Source organism: Lissotriton vulgaris, chromosome 8 (assembly GCF_964263255.1).
Source record: "Lissotriton vulgaris chromosome 8, aLisVul1.2, whole genome shotgun sequence".
Classification (NCBI taxonomy): Eukaryota; Metazoa; Chordata; class Amphibia; order Caudata; family Salamandridae; genus Lissotriton; species Lissotriton vulgaris.
In genome coordinates this window covers 333,457,934-333,476,412 of record NC_141696.1, presented here as the reverse complement: position 1 = coordinate 333,476,412, position 18,479 = coordinate 333,457,934, and the positions used below count along the sequence as shown (strand labels likewise).

At 39.0% G+C, this 18,479-nt stretch overlaps 1 protein-coding gene across 3 annotated transcripts in view; it reads left to right on the top strand.

Moving 5' to 3' along the window:
* The window catches only part of F5 (coagulation factor V), a 786,312-nt gene that overhangs the window by 613,989 nt on the left and 153,844 nt on the right, over positions 1–18,479 (top strand). For all 3 annotated transcript variants that reach the window (XR_015299279.1, XM_086934096.1, XM_086934094.1), the window contains exon 18: positions 7,528–7,644. Coding sequence is in view for 2 of the 3 variants with exons in the window: in XM_086934096.1 (XP_086790222.1) it covers positions 7,528–7,644 (117 nt within the window). In the remaining variant the exon portion in view is untranslated. The remainder of the gene's footprint in view (positions 1–7,527; positions 7,645–18,479) is intronic.

Here is an 18,479-nt window from a genome sequence, read left to right as displayed (position 1 = left end):
CAACATGATCCTTCACAGAGGCTTGCAAAATGCCCTAATGAATATTAATCATGTAGTTATTTCTCCTTGTGGGACCACCTGTAATTGGTTGTTAATACAGGAATGGCGGCCTGCAAGGGACAGCAGACCTCTGTCCCTGCTTTGGTACTCCTAACTTAAAGAAACAGGTGTTGATTTTTTTGTCTCCAGTTTGGAAAGACAACGGGGGCAGCAGGCAGTGGTCCAGTGAACCCCTGCCCGCTCCAATGCCACCCCAGCTCAGGAGTCACGATATGATCAACGGTTACCAACCCACAATTGAGGTCACAAAATGTGTTTCATTACGGATCGTAAATAGGAGTGGATTCCTCTTTCATGCTCTTCCTAATTTATGAATCTCAAACTACCTTTTGCGAGGTGGAAAGACTTTTCTAACTCACAAAAGGGCTTTAATTGATTGTAAAAAAAAACTTTTTCTGTCGCAATGATTGAGAAATGTGCAGAATGTGTGGCTACAGAAGATGTTGTTTGTTAGACCCTGTGTTGTCTGTCATTCGTGCCAAAAAAGGACAACTAATTTCGAAATAAAGGAAATTATACATTTTATATGGCTGTTGTTCTCCTATGCTGCCACCTAGCGAAAAGTCACATCACTAAATTATATTTAGTAATGTGTTTACATGTGCTATACAAATCTAAATGTGCACCTGTTGTTAATACTTGCTTTCATATTCAATTATTCCTAAATAAAGTAGACTAACCCCTTCTTGCATTTTTTGTTTTTGTTTAAGAAGTTTTAATAAAACTTTTTGTCAGAACAGAACAATACAAAGGTGAAAGCAATCATGAAATAAAAAACATTATAATATAGCAAAAATCCATATGCAAATAATAGTCAAATTATATAGTGAATAATGAGATTCAGACAATAAGAAAAGAAGAGAGGAAGAAGAAAAGAAAGAAGAAAGAAAGAGGAAAGGAAGAAAAGGGAAGGAAAAGAAGGGAAAAATATCAAAAATTGTAAAAGAAAGAAGTAAATATAAAAGGAAAAGGAAACTAGTGCACAGGAGTATGAGTAGAAAGATATGTCGTAAAAGGTAGCCATAAAAGATCAGATTTAATTTTTTGAGAAAGGGACACAGAGGAAGCAGTGGCAATCCTCTGTTCATCACATATGAAATTCCACCAAAGTACTAAAGATATTTTAGAATTGTCTTTCCTAGATGATAATATTACTTTAAAGCTAATGTAAGAAAAAGGTCAAATAACAGAGAAACAGGTGATGAGTTTGCAACATCCGGTGAAGAAGAACCTAGAAATACATTTAGTAGCGATAATGTAATGTTGCAATTAAAAAATTGACACGCAAATATTCCAAACAGATTTCCAAAAAGATAAAACAGTAGAACACTCATAAAAGTGGTGTTTCAATGTGCCCGTAGCATTGAAACAGGACCAGCACAGTGAAGATGAGGAGGAAGAATATTTAGAAATACAAACAGGTGTAATAATAGCTGTATTATAAATAAAATACAGAGACGGGGTAATTCGAGCGGCAGCAGAAACTTTGAATAACTTAGACCAGATCCTATCCCAAGTCGAAACAGAAAAAGAAGTCGACAAATCATCTTCCCAAACAGTTTCAACAGGGGATTTGGGTCTTTCATTAAAATTTGATAATAACAAGTTATATACAAGAGCAGCTTTAGGTCTGTGTTTTGGAAACAATAGAAATAACGGAGTGGTGGGAATAAGAGGTGGAGAATGTTTTGGAATATCAAAAGTAGCTAGATGTGATTGTAGAGCATTGGAGATTAAGGTATATTCAGTGAGGCAAGAGTCAGACAAATGGTGTTGCACTTGTAAGTCAGAAAAAGGGATAATAATATTGTGATACAGTAGTTGGTACACATAATTAATTCCCTTTTCTGTCCAATGTTTGTAATAGAAAGGTTTGCCTTTATATTTAAGAGATTTATTATACCATATAGTAGAGGATAGAAAACATTGTAATGGAGTAAAACCATTAAAAAAAATGTGCTGTATAAGAGATTTTGAGAATACTTTAGAATAAGGTTATGTGACAGAAAAGTACTATTAGACATAAAAATGACATTTTAAAATGAGAAATATTTTAGCAAGGAGCGTTCAAAAACAATCCATCTATGAATAGGAATGTCAGCAAAATCATAAGATAAAGCAAAGGATTGCTTAATCAAGAAAGCCGAGTGATATGCTTTAAAATTTTGAAAGCGAACACCACCCTCATCCTTGGGGCGAATAAGTTTCAGAAGAGCAATTCATGGGTGTTTCTTATTCCACAAAAATTTTATACAGGCTGAGTTAATTTGAGAGAAATAAGAAAGGGGGATCCGAAGGGTTAGCATAGATATTGTGTAAAGAACATGAGGGACTATCATCATTTTAATAGTATCCAATCTGCCCCACCATGAGAGGAATAAGGGGGACCATGAAAGGAGAAGGAAAATTTAAGTGAGCAAAGCATGAAATGTATGTTTGAGTGTAGCATTAAGAGATGAAGAGAACCAAATACCAAGGTACTTGATTTTCAAGGGGCACCAGGCAAAATTGGTATCTTTGAACATGAATTGGTAACATAAAGGGTTCAGGGGTAGAACTTCAGTTTTAGAGAGGTTTAGCTTATATCCAGAAATACTGGAATACAAGTGGACTTCGTTCATAAAATTAGGGAGTGATTCAACAGGGTTAGACACATAAATCAATATATCATCTGCATAGGCAGATATTTTAGTTTCTATAGAATTATATTTGAAGCCAGTAATCAGTGATTTAACACGAATACATTCCAGGAATGGTTCCAAGCATAGGATAAATAATACATGGGAGAGTGGACATCCCTGTCTTGTACCTCTGGAAAGGGAAAACAAATTTGAAAAGTGATTATTAACAAAAATACTATCGCGAGGACCAGAATATAATAGCTTAGTAAGAGAAATAAAAGAGGGTCCAAAACAAAACCATTGGAGAGTAGCAAACATAAACTGCCAGTTAATACGGTCAAAGGCTTTTTCGGCATCTAAAGACAGGGCTGCAAGGGGTGACTTGTATGTTTTGCCATATGAGATAATGTTAGCAAACATTCAAGCGTTATCGGATGCTAATCTACCTTTCAGAAAGCCAACCTGGTCAGTTTTAATTAATAAGGGGATTACTGTTTCAAGTCGGGATGCAAGAATCTTGGCAAAAATTTTGCAATCATAATTTATTAAAGATATAGGACGATCATTTTTGCATTGGGAATGGTCTTTATCTGGTTTCGGAATTATAATGATTAAGGCATCCAGGAAGGAGCCAGAGGCTTTGGCAACTGCAATAAAAGAATTAAAAAGTGTCAAAAGTTTGGAAACAAGAATGGAGAGAAATGTATTGTAAAATTCAACAGGCAGACCATCAGGTCCCGGGGCTTTGGATTTTTTTAAGGATTTAATAGCGTTAGTTATCTCCTGAGATGAGATGTCTCTCTCTAATGCATTAAATTCATCAAGTAGAGCGGGGGGGCTGGGAGAACAGAGAAAAAAGAATCCAAATTGTGTTCAGTGGGAAAAGTGTCATCAGAATACAGAGATTGATAGTATTTATAAAAAACCTCGGCAATATCTTCATCAGATGACACTAATTTGTTAGTAGATTCATTAATGATAGGGCCAACATTTTTACAATCAGATTTAATTTTCAAATAGTTGGCAAGCATCTTACCTGCTTTATTTTGACCTCCATGATATTTAGATTTTATTTTAAGCAAAACATTACAGGCTTCGATCGTAGCTAATTTATTAAGGTCAGATTTTGCCTTAATCAAGTTATGAAGAGCAGAAGGTGATCTAGAAGTGAAATATGTATGTTCTAATTGTTTAAGGTGTAGTAATCGATCACCATACTTTTTTCTTGTGGTTTTCTTTTTTTTTGAGACATTTGAAATGGTAAAGGCACGAAATGAGGCCTTAAAAGCATCCCAATTGTTAGAGACAGATGTGTCTGCTGGATTATTTAAACTAAAAAATTCATTAATAAAGGAGGTAGACTCTTTAATAAAAACAGGGTCAGATAATAGAAAATTATTAAGTTTCCATCGACTAAAATGAGATGATGTGAGTGATAGATCTAGTACAGCATGAACGGGAGCATGATCAGATATAAAAATAGAACCAATGTCAGAAGATTGAATAGAAGGAAGCAGGGATTTACTAACTAAATATAATCAATTCTAGATCTAGTGTAGTGTACATTGGAAAAAAAGTATATTCAAGCAAATCAGGGTTACAAGTTATCCAAACATCATATAAGGAACGAGAGGCAATGGCTGACTGGAATGCTTTATGAGATTTATCAGGGTTAAACTTGCAGGTAGATAATCTATCATAAAATGGATCAAACCATTGGTTAAATCACCAGCAACAATAATATTATGACAATCTACAGAAGAAAGTAAAATGTTAATGTTGTGCCAAAATGTCGGGTCCGGTTTTACAGGGACATAAATATTTAGTAAAACCAGAGTTTTATTTTGCATCTCAATCTTCGCCATTACCCAACGTCCATCATCATCACTTTGTGTAGATAAAATTTGTACTGATAATGATTTATGAAACAGAATAGCTACACCCCCTTTCTTACTCGAAGCAGAAGAATAAACGACCTGACTCACCCATTGCCTTTTTAACTTAATAGATTCCGCCTCAGTACAATGTGTTTCTGGGAGAAACGATATCTGAGAACCAAGTTTAGATAAATGGGATAGTACCTTTTGCCTTTTGACTGGATTCCCAAGACCACGGACGTTCCACGTAACAAACTTACACATATTGGAGGGAAAGGAGGGTAATACACGAACGGAGGTAATACGCATCAGGAATATATCTACAAAAAAAACACACCACATAGAGAATCTATAAGTGAAAAATGGTAGGGAAAAGCACACTTTGTCAACACACACCTGGAATAATGCAGATACAATTAACAATACAGAACGGATAAGAAAAATGTAGGGAAGACAGTAAGAAGCAAATGGTAAAGTAATAGATAAAAAGAACAATGAGAAAATATATAAAGCTAGAAAAAAAGGGCATAAGGTGGAAAACAGAGCAAAAAAAGAAAGAAGAGAGGAGAGAAGGGATAGAATAAGGAGAGGCAAACAAACAAACAAACAGATCAAAGCAGAACAGCCAGACCTGAACGAGGAGAAGAAGACAATGAAGAGGGAGCATAGTGGCGCGGAGCAAGGCGGAGCACACGAAGACGAATGAGATATAAGAAAAGGAGAGCCATAAAAAGAGCACAATATAGAAAAGAGAAACAAGAAAAAGAAAGAACAATAGAGCAAAGTCAAAGGCAAGAAACACAAAACTATAATGCAAAAAAGTAAAGCAACATAGTTAAGAAAAATAATCTGGATAAGTCAATTAGAGGTATACAAAGAGATAAAAACGAAACAGATGTTAGTGTCCATTCCATTGGAAGAGAATGATTGAAGAAAAAGCTTAAGTTTTCCAGGATCATCAAAGGAACGGGACCGCCCATCATGAGTGATCTTGCAGAGGCATGGATGGAGTATGCCATATTGAATGTTAAGATGTCTCATTTGAGGACTTAGAGCAAGGAACTCTTTCCGGCGAGCATTTGTTGCATTAGAGATGTCTTGGGAAATAAAGATGTTATGACCGGACCAGAGGAGACGGCGTTTGAGTTTGGCGTTTTAGTTTAACAACCTTCAGAACAGTCATAAGTTCAGTAAACTCCAAAAAGAGCATAATGATACCACGTGGTTTGGTAGGATTGGGAGCGAGACGACCCAAACGGTGAGCTCTTTGTATATTGAGGGGAGATCCAGAAGTAGGAAGATTGAGAAGCTCAGGAAGAAATTTCTGAAGGAACACGACCATATTGGAGCCTTCAACATTTTCCGGAAGGCCATAAAGGCGAAGGCTGTTACGACGATTACGATTTTCTAAGTCCTCAGTGTGGAGTTTCAGTTTATGAATTTCCTGCTCAAGTGTTGGAATCTTAGTAGAAATATCCTGTAAGTCACTGGCTCGTTGTTCCAGCTCCAAGACTTTATTCTCCATCACAATCCATCTATCTTCTATTTGTTTCAGTTTTTCATTTGTGGCAGTCATGAAGGGTTGAAGGCCTTGCACCTCATCCAAAATAGAGTCCAGAACAGGATTCTATGAGGATTGAATAAGTGACGGTGGATCATTCTTGTGCCTCTTTGGTTTCGTGCCTGTGGTAGGGGACCTAGTAGAATGGAAATCATTGGCCATTGTAATGAAGAAAACAAGGTATTGTAAAATATGTGCAGAATATGTTCCTCTGAAAAAAAACACTGATGTAAGGATTATTCTTAGTTAATGAGGACAGTGAAGTACGCAGGCATAATAAAAATAACAGACCAACAGCCTGCTGCAAAAAGATATAGTATGGAAACGTGAGCTCAGCGGCCAATAATGGCGGCCGCCCACGTCCCTTGCCAAAAAATAAGGCTATCTGAATTAAAAACTGGAAATAGCGCAGCCCAAATTGTTGCGCAGAAATCAGGTCATTCAAAAATAGTATAAGCGCAAAAGACGTACTTCAAGAAAAGAAATATCAGGAGGAGATTGCGGGAAAAAAGAAAAAAATCCTGAGAGGGGTCTCAGAGAAAGACACGTCACAGGATAAGTATGCTCACAGTCAAAAATAAAGTCGAATGACAACAAATAGTATCAAACTGCAATCAAAAACCATGGTGAGCCATACCGTAGAAGAGGTTGCGCTTCATGCCTGCATATTAGGTAGCATAAGTAAAGAAATAGGATGGCAGGCTGCATGAAGATAGAAAGCTTTTTTCCCACGTCGAATAGTAGAGAGCAGTAGTCATTTTAATGTAATATATCCTGAGGTACTGTGAGTAATAACATTCCGCCGGCAAAAGGGTCACATTGCATAAAAGAGAAAGATAAGAAAAGTTACCGGCTGTTGAGAATGCGAGCGCAACGGCCCAAAATGGTGGTCGCTCGCAACTTGAGGAGAAAGGAGCGGAGCTGCTAGGCAGATAACCAGGGCAAGGAAGTGCTCGGAATTAAGCACAGATGTTCACAGCATCATCCAGTGAAAGTTCCCGGTGTTTTGAGATGTGAAGGTAGCAGAGAGACGGCTCATATGAAGAAACGAGTTCCGCCACCGAGCGGAGCTCAAACGGGATCCGCCATTTTGCATCAGCGCCGAAACCAGGCCCCCCCTTCGTGCTTTTTGATCTGAAGCTTTATCTCCTTGAAAAAAGAATAGAGCAGGGGCCAATTCCATTCTTTCTCTCGGGCTATGTGGCATCCTTGTATATTATCCGGAGAGCTTCAAGGTTATCACAACTCATATTGATTACAAAAAGTCACGTCATTGTCATCATTATAGGGTTAAGGACGGTCTTTTCAACGGCTTCTAAGTTTGTGAATAGCAATACCATGATTTAATAAGGACTGAGTTCTTGTTCTTTGCTCATAATTATTTGTTCTACTTTTTCTTCTCCTAAAGGTGCCTTTGCGTCTTTGAAAATGAGACCCTCAAAAGCTGGTACCTGGCTGTTGGATACAGAAGTAGGAGAATTTCAGCAAGCGGGCATGCAGGCATCATTCCTAATCATGGGCTCTGGTAAGGACGTGATGTGATTTAGGCAGTTCTATACTATATTAATTTGTCTAATTGAACACAAAAGGTTCCTTTGCCCTTAACAGCCCAGAAGCCATTACTAAGTTTTAACCTAACTGTCTAAGCAGGAAAGAAATGCACTTTAAACTGTGAAATGTTTCCAGGGCCGGAGCCAACTAGGATCGGGAATGACAGCTTCTATGTGATGTTCCGTGGGGGTCCAGGACCCATTCTATGGGAAGGTCACATGTTGGAGCACCTCTTGCTGTGATTGGCAGATGGAGTGTGGCATTAGGCTGAAGGTCAGAGTTACCCCTCTTTCTCTGTACTGGTGCTGAGGCCAGTGATGTCACTCCTCGTCTCAGACCCCACCTGAAAGGAATATGTGCAACCAAATATGAGGATGAGGATGAGGATGCTATTGTGGTGCCACTGTGTAACAGGCGCCACAATAGCTTTCACCCGACAACCAGGATGTGAAGTTGTGCGGCAGTCAGATTTGGGAAGAAGCAGATGAGAGTCTAGAGTTAAAGCGATGTTGACCGATTCCACTCAGCTTAGATGGTAAAATCAGGGGGAAAAGTTTGTCTTTAAACAGGTGGCGGCAGCTCAAGGCATCTTCAAGAGTGTCAGTGACTCGACAAGCTTGGGAGGCTGACTGTGATTTGAAGTTTGAATGGGGTAGCGTGTACAGCATGGTTCCGGAGGTCATATTTGTTATGTCCGCCTTCATAGTTGTGTGTCCTGATGGGTGTGTTATTATTATTATTATTATAGGAGTTTATAAAGCGCCTGGTGGCGCCTCCCGGCGTGTCCCCGCGCTAAGGGGACACGCCGGGACACCCCGTGTTACATGGGGGACTCAGGATAAATGTGTCCCAAGAGGTGTGTCCAATACTGTTAGGCTTTTTTGGGTGTTTTGAAATACTGTCCCTTACTTCACTTCCTCCCCCTAGGTCATTGGGTCGTGGTGTGTTACAGAATGTGTTCTCTTCCTGCGTAGAAACTTTAAATTACGAACGCGTCTGGGCAGTTAGGGTTTTGGATGATGTATAGTATGCGTTGCTCTACTGTCGAATTTTTTTCTTTGATATACTACGGTAATGCCATGTCTTTATTGTTTATGACTAAAATGAACTTTGCCGCAACATAGGAAATGTTGTCCATTTTATGCTTGGAAGCAACTCCCGCGCTTTGACTGCTAAACAACTGGTGCCATCACCAAATCTGAGCTTATTTATAATTGGTAGTGCATATATACACTTCCTGATAAAAAATTGATGGGCAATTATCCAATCTATGCTGGTGTAATGTAGTTTCATCAAACCGGAGCACGTTTGTTGTGCTGTCAGGACCAGTTTCTAAAAGTTGAGATAGTGTTTTTGCCATAGCCAGCAAACTGTCATCTTTTAACTTTACACGCTGTTCCTTTTGTTTTTTTCTCCTGGTCTAGAGTAAGGTAATTCATCCCAGAGCAAAACCAATTTCACAGTATCATAAACTGCAGCATATAGCAGTACTTTAAATGTAAGCAATGTAATCTAAGCAGAAGCATTGCAGGTGTCGTAGTGAATATGCCCACATACTAAACGGTGGGTTATATTATTGTGTATAAACATAGCTTTACCACCGCTGGTATATGACTGGGCGGGTGTCTCTGTTCTACAGTAGCAGTAATATATAGAATATATTCTCTTCTTCTGTCATATATAACCTGCATTAAACATATAGACTTATAGAAAGTAACTACAAGTAGCCCGAGGCTTTTCAACAAGAGCTTCCAAGTGACATCAAATACACAAGAAGACCGAAGCCTGAGCTTTCCATGACATAAGTTAATGCCATGGAGCAGCTTGCTGATGATTTGGTAATGGACACAATATTTAATTCCTTTCTGGACTGGCTAAACAAGCAATCAGGGGACATACAATTCACTAAGACTTACAGTAACAGGGAATAGAATTTTATAGACATTATATGTCGCTATTTACCATGAACCCATGGAATGTACCACATTTTTTGGGTACTCCAGTCATCCCACACATAGCCTACCGGAAAATCTCTCATGTAGGCTTTTTGTTAAAAAAAGACGCAACTGTGCTGTAAAATCAGACTATTTCCTTGAATCAGATAACTTGATCAACAATTTGTTTGAACGGGGGTACCTTAATGCAATTAAAATGCAAGTAACTAATGCAATTAAAAAGGTCATCAACTAACACTGGAATCTGGTAAAAGATGAACTTGAACAGCTAGCTGCCCTTTGCCTTTAAGAGGGGTTGTAACTTTAGCCATTATGTTTTAGGTCCTTTCTTCCTTCTTCTGAAGAGTCTATCATCCATTCACACTGGAATCTCCCACCTTTGCCAGGCCATTATAAATGTTATAAATGTGGCATCTGAAAAGTGTCTTAGTTATGCATGGAAACCAAAGAGTTGGAATATGGAGACACTACATTGGAACTGCTTAGCCACACCAATTTCAATAGCATAAATGTCATCTATTTTATAATGTGCCACTGTAAATTGCCTTTTGTGGGCCTAAACACAACAAAGAGCAAGGCAGAGAATACTACCGCTCTGCAGCCATTTCTGATGCGCAATGCTTTTGCTGAAAAATTCCGCATGATTATCCACAGAGTGGAGGACATACAGTGGTTAGTACTGGAGCAGGTACAACTGAACCTGTGAGGTGGAGAAATGACTAATGCTAAATCTAAGAGGATGTCAATGGATACACTGGTTTGATTCCTTCACTATGGGACTCAATGAACACGATGAAGTGGGAATTCAAGTTTTTTTTGTTGTTGCAAGGAGTTAAATCAGTGCCTTTCCTCCTTGAGTGCTGTGAGTTTTGTAATATATGATTGTTGAATTTGGTATATCATACTATGTTACAATGATTGAATTAGCATAAGTATAAATTACTTTTTAACTATAGCATTCCTGTACATTGTGAAGTATTTTTTTTTAACTTTTTTATTCCTCCCACATCAGCCAATTGAAAAAATTATTTTTGGGCAAATAATTATTCCATTACTGGATTTTGAATTTTTGACCATAACTCATTATGGTTTGCATTGAAATTCAAGAGTTCTTTCATGCCACTTTGTGTTACAATGGTTCTTCTGACTGCTACCCACAAGCATGTTGGCACGTGGCTCCCACCCTTTTTAGATCTTGCCTAGGCAGCGCGCATGCGCTGCCCAAGGAGATGACCTTTAGAAATTTGTCTGCTCCTTTTCAAGCACACTCGTGCTTGTGCTGGCATCCACCTTGCGGGAGCGAGCAGCGGCGCGCGTGCTAATTGAAAACATATGGCTCTTGCGTTGCCGCTGCTCGATCCTGCAAGGCGGAGGCCAGCACAAGCACTTCAAAACAGCTGCTGCTTGTTATATTCTTTTATTCTTACCTTCCCTCCCTAACTCGACATTCATCTTTCGCTCACACTCCTCCCCAACTCTCTTCTGTAGTGTAGTTCTTATATTCCCAATAGGCTCTGCGCATTGGAATAATATATCCTATAGGTTAGACGTAGGACTGAGGTCTACTAGGTCTCTATCAAATATATTAGACTTAATTGTGAGTGCCAGCTAGCACAGAGGTCACTAGAAACTTTCTCGAATTCACAAGAAGGGATTAGTTTCTGACAAACGCATAAACATGACAACTTTGTTTCCCCAAGATAAAACTGATCATCAGAGTCGTGGAAACAGTAGATAGATATTTCACTCAGTCAATCGTGCATGCTTCGTTTCACTAGAGGTGCAGAGAAATAAAAAGGTTTTATTGAACAGTCTTCTTTCTCAAGCATAAGAAATGAACTGCTACAATCGTAAAACTGGTTGTAAAATATAATGCATACAGTATAAAGAGGAGAATAAAATAATACTGTAAGAGCATTGTATGGTTCCTAAACCATAGATAAATACATACATAAATAACAGAGGCTAAAAGTATTCAGCTGGTGCTTCTAAAATACGCCTACCCCGATGTACCTAATTTAAGCTTAGTACGAGGGAAGAAGTAACTGAGGTGTAGCATAAATGTAGTATTCTTTTACCAAGAATCTGTCCAAGATTTCTCTTAGGGTCTAGTCAGCTCCATACCTTAGTTTGGAATGAAGAAGGTCAGGCTCAGGAATCGATTTCCTAGCAACCCCTAAGGGTAGCTTAGAAACACCGGAGCTGGATTTCTCGGCAGGAGAAAAGACAGCGTCTCTCTCTGCGTCTGTTGGAGGGTCTGCTTCCTTCGGCACTTGCTGTAGCAGGATGCGTCGGGCAAGTAGATAGTCGAACTGCTCCAAACCACTGTGTGATTGCATATTTATACCTTGAAGTTGCCGAGTTTGACGTAAAGGTGGACATAATAACGTCATTAAAGACTCTCAGTTATTTGAAATCTCCATGAGTTCTTGGACAAGTCAGTTCTCGAGCAAGGGAAAGTCCCTAGCTGCTGAAGCCGAGTTTTCCAAGAAATCGTTGTAGATTTTCGGAACTGGTGGAAGTAGCCCTGCCGTATTTGGACTGCATGACCTATGACTAAATATGGTTATGATTCTTATGTCTATATAAGGACATAGTGATTTATACCTATATAAGGGCATGAATCGGGAAATTTACAATAGTGTCCTAAAATGGTTCACAACATCCACCCACTCCACGTTATCATGTTCATCTAAGATAAGTACTAAACATAAAAGCTAGAGCATGTGTTTTTCTACAATCCCACCCTAAAAATACATGAAATGTATAAAAAAAATGGTCATACACAAAATGAGCATTTGTACAGTATGCATTTAAGGGCAATGATTTCATTGTAAGCATATGATATGATATTAGCAATGCTAACCAAATGAATCACGAAATTTACATTTATGAAATGGCTCTAGATACAGAAAAAAGGTCGAGACCATCCCATAGCTGAATATACAAGCTAGTTCAATTTGTGCATTAGGTCAATATTGTTTCTAGGAAGTAGTCAAAGAATTCTTGTTCTCTAAGAATAATTCTACTTTAAGCAGATTGCTTTGTGCCAAAGTTCAGTCTGTTTTGGAAAAAAGTCAAAATAAAATTGTAGTGAAATAGAGTTCCAAACTTGGAAGCTTTTGCTTTGAAAAAAAGTGAAGGTCGAATTTCAGAGTTCGAAAGAATGCTGTGAGCTAATTTCAAAAGTTATTCTCGGTGTCAGGAGAAAACATTAAGTCATCCAGGCTGGCAAAGAAATAGTCTACCACAGTAGATGAAAGTTCAACTACTTCATTAAGATGGTCAATTGTACACAGATGGGAAGCATCGCCGTCAGCGTCAGCCGCATTAGCAATGCTCATAGCAGAAGATACCTGTGTGCCTGTCGGTCCACGTATCTCACCTCCAGTTGGATTTGCCGGTGAGATCTCAATAAATGCTGTCATCAGGATTGGTAGCCGTTGGGGGCAACACAACACATGAGCCGTTACCAGACCCAGTAATGCGTCGACATCCGTTGGCATAGCCGATGATAGTGTTAGACAGATATCTAACACGCATTCCTCTCCACAAAGCACGCACCATAGAACAGGTAAGATGCAATCTTGCCAGATTGGTCTGAATGACAGGAACCATGTGGTATTCAGATCTCTCAAACGAGCCAAGCCAAGGATTTGTGTTATTCTGTCACGATACCTCATGGCCTGGAGCGCATTCTCCATGCTGACTTAGGTATCGCTGGTGGCCGGATTTGCCATAACGGAGCAGGAGGAATAAAAATAGTATCCCTGCTACGAGTCCCAAAATGAAAGGCAGGCCGCCGAACACCGAGTGTACGAAGTTAGGAAAAATGCCCAGGACTGCTTCAAAGGGTGCTAACAGTCCTGAAAAAATCGTCTTAAATACATGTGCAATACCGCTGGTATCAGACATGTTAAAGATACGACCGAACATTTCTGGGAAATGTATTGGGCAGTTTGTTGATAATAATGCATGTATCTCTGCAGAGGACCTTAAACTTGCAGATCATACATCTCTCTTGACGAGGTCAGTGGCACAGTTTTTTGCAAAAGAATGGCTTTCATTCTGCTTAAAGTATCAATTTGTATGGAAGAGATGTTCAGTGAAGGCCATAGTGGCGACTCCCCGTCTGTCTTGGTTTTAGGAAACAATACTTGCATACAACAAGTGACCCTGGCTGACACACTAACGAGATAGCCTGTTCCTGGCATCATTCCACAACAGCTGTGATCATTTAACATAATGTAGCTACCATTGGATAGCTGCCTAAAAATTGGATCTATCACCGCTGTGGGCCAACCTTGCAGGTGGCAAGAAAGGTTATCGGAAGAACCATCGCAGGCTCCGTGTAAATTAATACCTTGACATAACAGTGTATCGCTTAGTGAGTTTTTACAATTTTTACCACTAAGAAATTCCTCCTTTCCCCCACTCCAACATTTGTGTGTGTATGGTAAATCCCAGGTCAACTTAATGTATTCTTTACCCAACCTTTTATACAGGCCTGCTGGTATGTGTTTTAAGCAATACTGAAACTGGAAAGTCGTCACTGGTATCGTGATGGTACCATGTATTATTCATTCAACTGATGGTTTCTCGGAAACGGTCAATGGTAATCTCTCCAGTTTTTCTATGCTCAGCACCGTATAGTCTGCTCCCCTCTGTGCCAACACGAATTGTTTATCTGTAAGGTTATATGCAGTAAACAATGACGTAGTGTTGATTAAACACCAAGGCACATAGCCAGAGCGAAGGTTTTGCAACGTCCATCCTAACAGCATTATATAAGGTTATTGAGACTGGCCATGTTGTAACATTAGCAAGTCCTGTTCCATTATGTCTATGGCAGAGGATACAATGCTGTCCAAAGAAAATATTCTGGACGACAGAGTTGTTAACCCATTGTCAACTACAGAGAGTGATTTCTCTAAATTAATACGGTCAATTTATCATATTCTTTCAGCTGTTTCCATTTGCGTGACTTTCCATGCTTCATTGTATGCAGCGTATATACCGGCATATATGAAACGTTTATGACGTGAATTACAAGGTCCCAGTAAGAATTCTCACAAATCAACGCCATCTTTAAGCAAAGATAAGTTTTGTTTTATTTCTGGAAGTGTGGATCTCTGCAGCCACTCAAGGCATAGTTTTCCTACACTATAAGTTGTTATTATCCCTGGATGTTTTCTTTGGATATATCTTGGCAGAGTTACTGTGAACCCTTGTGTCTTGTTCAGGAATCTATCTTGACAGTTATTCGTGTCTGTGGGCCAGATTAACCATTTTTTCCATTCAGGATGTGTTCTGTTTTGTAGAAAAATATGATTTATGTCTACCTCCTCACCTGAGGTTAAATTACTATCAGGTGTTGGCTTAGGTATGGACAGTTTGTTTAAATCTTTTATCTTAGCCAGGCCAAGACAAGATGTCTGTTGAACAGTTTCAGTTAAGAACAGTATTTGTTCTGGGATGATGCAGGCTCTGAACAATGCTTCTAAAGCTTGTACCTGCCAGTCTTTTGTGCCCCAAACAGTTTTTGTCTCAATGTTGTCTTTCCAAACGTCAAAGCCTAAGGTGGACAATTGAGCATAAAAGGCCGCAGAATAAATTTGTTTAGTATTTGTCAACATACTTTTCATGCCTGTTTTATTAATATTTTTAAAGTAAAAACTTTCTGGGTTTGTAAAAATAAAACCTGTAAAATATGGAAATGTTCTAATAAATGTTTTAGAACTACCTTTTGGAGGTGTTGGGCAATGTTCCCATTGTTTATAAGTTAAAACATTTCTAGGGTTTGCAGATTTATGCAAGTAATGATGGCCAAAATGATTAAAACAATAAATTTCTTCATTATTTGATGAACCTTCTAAGTATTCATGTTTTGTAAATTTTGCTGACATTTCAAATTCTGCCATCATGTTATTAACAGTTTCAAAGTACCAATCATCAGAGAATGTGCTGGGTGAAACAAAATCTCTCAAGGAAACCTTCAATTGGTGTTGAATTTTCAGCAGCTCGACAGGGCCATAAATGTCATAATCAGTTGTATCCCAAGCTATTCCACCAGGTAGAGGAACCTCTGTGATGTCCACTGATAACAAGTCTCGTTGTTCACGATGAGATGATTTGTGTGGCTTCAGTAGAAAGTTGATGTTTTTACTTGCTGTGTCCATTTTAATGTGTTTTCCATCTATCAGCTTTCCCAAACTTAAAACAAGAATGAGCCATAGAAGGAGATAAAACACACCTAATCCAATCCAAAATTCAACCCATGGTGAAACCAGATATGTTTTTGCAAGCTCTTGACCAAGTTCAGTTAACTTTTCCTTGAAAGTTTTATTTGCTGGCGTAGTTTCAGGTTCACTGGGATCCTCAGAAAAGTTATCAAAGTTAATAAAATAGCTAGAGACAGTTCTGTCAATAGTTGGTATTGCATCCGGATTCTTTGAAATCGCTGGAGTTGCTTGTTACCTTGACATGTTTGTATAGTCAGATGCTACTTCATTGTAGACGGGAGTTTCTTGACGAACTGTTATTTGGGTTTTAAGAGGCACAAGTTCCATGCCTTTATTGCATAGTCCTTCTTTTCTTACTTTAGAATCTTCAACGGTGATGAATCGTTCAGTTTGAACCTCTTGGATAGTAGCAAGATTTGGTTGTCTGCTACATCTTGGGAGCCCACTGGGCCTACTACTTATTATCGACCACATGGTGTGGTTTTACCAGGTCAATTGATACAGACCGGTTCTCCTTTCTTCCAGCAAGGTGAGGCAATAGCAATGTTCTTGATCCGTAGATTGCTAGTACAGGTACTGGTTTTCTGTAAGAAGGCCCAAATTCTTTCTTGTCTGCTATTTTCTTCCCGACCAGATCCCCAATCTTTGGAATCCAGACAGGTCTTGCTGGGACAGGTGGTTTTTCTTCAGTTGTCGTTGGCTTTTCACTGGTGTTGCTTAGACTTCTTCTTGTTTCATTTAAGTCCTGTAAAACAGCCACATGATCTTTGATATCAAATGGTTTTTGTTCCACCATTGAAGTGTGACATCGAGATCTTCAACCAACATTTTAGTACCAAAAAGAATTTCTTGTGGAGTGATTCAACCCAGAGAATTTCTTGGCAGGGTATTAAGACTATGTTGGACATTTATTAGATGTTTGACCCACCCATCACCCGAACCTAATACCCTAGCTGTTATAGATTGCTTTATGTCACTGTTCTTTCTCTCCACAACCAAATTTCCCTCAAGATGGAATGGAGTTGAAAATCGCAATGCAACGCCCAAGCTGGCCATGGCCTCCTTGTAAGCCCTAGAGCTAAAAGCAGGACCCTGGTCAGAATGTAGCGTGCCGATTGCGTATGTGCCGATAAAGACTCGCACATCTTTTATAACAGTTTGGGCGTCAGCCGAGCGCAAACATGTCTGTTTGTACTGAACGCAAAATTTCTGTGTGTTTTTGAGTCCAATTAGTAGGTTTGAAATCAGGTTTGATTAGTTCGTATAGAGGTTTAACACTTTCTGCGTAATTCAGAATGTAAGTTCTTCCAAAGTTTAGGAATCCTAGAATTGACTGTAAGTTTTTCAGTGTTTTTGGAAGTTGGAGCAGCGTACATTTTTCCAAAAATATGGCTGCTAGGCTTTTGCCTTCACTTGAAAGTTTGTACTTCAAGAATAGGACGTTGAGGTGGGCAAGTCATGATTTTTTAAAGTTGAATTCATACCCTTCAGAGGCGAATCCAAGTATTATGGTGTTCACCCTGTTCAAGTGTCTGTCCAAATCATCATCTGTAAGATATATGTTATCGGCATAAGATAATGCCTCATCATCATACATTTGTATTAACTCTGTTATTCTGGCTGAAAATAACCCTGGACTATTCTTGAATCCTTGAGGGAGACGGCAAAATTGACGCTGTGTCCACATTATTGAGAAAGCGGTAAAATACCTGCTTTCTGGTGTGATATTTTTACAGAAAAAAACGTTTGAAATGTCTAATGTCGTTTTGTATTTTTTGCGAACAATGTTATTCATCAGTGCTGCACTGTGTGCTTTTTGTACTGCAAAGGTTTTGCAACAAGAGTTCAAATGTCTGTAATCCAAAACTAGACGATATAATTTCTCTGGTTTGGAGACAGGAAACAAAGGATTGTTCATGGACGAGGTGCATGTTTCAATCACCCCCTGGTATTCAAGTTGATCTAAGATCTCCCTGAATTGTTTTTTAGCTTCCTGCTTTACTGAGTACTGCCTCTGAGCAGTAGGTTGATTTTTTAACTGGATTTTATGGTTAGGAGAGTCCTCATCCCATCCCACATGATTTTTATATAATGCTGGAGCCTGGGGCACAGCCCATTTTCTGGCATAGGTGTATTTTTTATGAATAGGAATATGGTTTGAGAAGGCTGGCATAATGATTTCTTCGCCATGTGGGCACTCCCTGACAAATTCAGGTGGCCAGTCTTTTTCAGCAAGAAGGATGTCATAACCCTTAGATAGTTTTTCCCAAAAGAGTGCTTTTATTTTTCTAGTTATGTCACCCTCTATCCGGAGTATTACTTCATATAACTTACGTGGTACACTAACCCTGGTGTTGGCAGTTTCAACCTCAATGCATTCATTCAGATCCACTGTCTCCAGATGACCTTTCAGGATCCTGCGAGCTATGGTAACCTCTGCTGCGCTGTCCAGCATTGTCTGGGCCCACTCCCCGTTCTTGAGTTGTGTCCTCAAGATCCTCGGCATGTCTGATTTTAATACTTGATACCTTCTTTTTGGAGAATTTAATTTTCTTATTTTTTTGGAACGTGTTGATCGTCTTTGGACTTCACGCATTGTTCTTTGTGTTCTG